This window comes from Penaeus monodon, chromosome 21, assembly GCF_015228065.2.
Source record: "Penaeus monodon isolate SGIC_2016 chromosome 21, NSTDA_Pmon_1, whole genome shotgun sequence".
In the NCBI taxonomy this organism is placed as follows: Eukaryota; Metazoa; Arthropoda; class Malacostraca; order Decapoda; family Penaeidae; genus Penaeus; species Penaeus monodon.
In genome coordinates this window covers 37,210,638-37,211,347 of record NC_051406.1, presented here as the reverse complement: position 1 = coordinate 37,211,347, position 710 = coordinate 37,210,638, and the positions used below count along the sequence as shown (strand labels likewise).

General features: G+C 35.2%; 1 protein-coding gene across 1 annotated transcript in view; it reads right to left on the bottom strand.

Annotated features, from left to right (window-relative positions):
- The window catches only part of LOC119586741, a 3,874-nt gene that overhangs the window by 498 nt on the left and 2,666 nt on the right, over positions 1-710 (bottom strand). The window contains exon 5 of the mRNA XM_037935465.1: positions 365-496. Coding sequence (XP_037791393.1) covers positions 365-496 — 132 coding nt within the window. The remainder of the gene's footprint in view (positions 1-364; positions 497-710) is intronic.

Here is a 710-nt window from a genome sequence, read left to right as displayed (position 1 = left end):
CCAAAACATCAATATTAAAAAAAATAAAATCATATACTTTGACTATACACTAAATCCCAAAATACACAAAATAAATGATAACATTTTTTTAATCTAAAACTGAACAAAACTACACACCAAACCATCTTCCAAAACGTTACCTTAAACCCACTCTAAACATAACCTTAAAACAATACCTTAAACCCACTTTAAACAAAACCTTAAAACAATACCTTAAACCCACTTTAAACAAAACCTTAAAACAATACCTTAAACCCACTTTTAAACATAACCTTAAAACAATGCCTTAAACCCACTTTACACATAACCTTAAAACGTTACTTTAAACCCATGACATGACCCCTAATCAACACCAGCTGGTTACCTTAAACACCTGAGGCTCCGGACAGGTCTTGACAGCATCCTTGACAGTCGCTGCCACAGATGGCACGTAATACAGCTGGGAGTCAAGCTTGGTAAGGAGTTGCGCCCGGTCGATTTTGCCGTCAGGTAGAAGCTAAAGGGGCGTGGGGGGGGGGGGGAGAAAAAGGGAGAATTAAGTGTCTTTTTTTTATTAAAATGAATTACTTTTATTCATTTTGTTTGTTAGTTTTTTGGTTTTATCATGTCAGTGGTTTTTTTTTTACTTTTCGTCTCCTTTGATTTTTTTCTCTTTCTTTGTGCGTGTGTGTGTATGTGTTTTTTTTTTATGTTTTGTTTCTGGCTGGGTA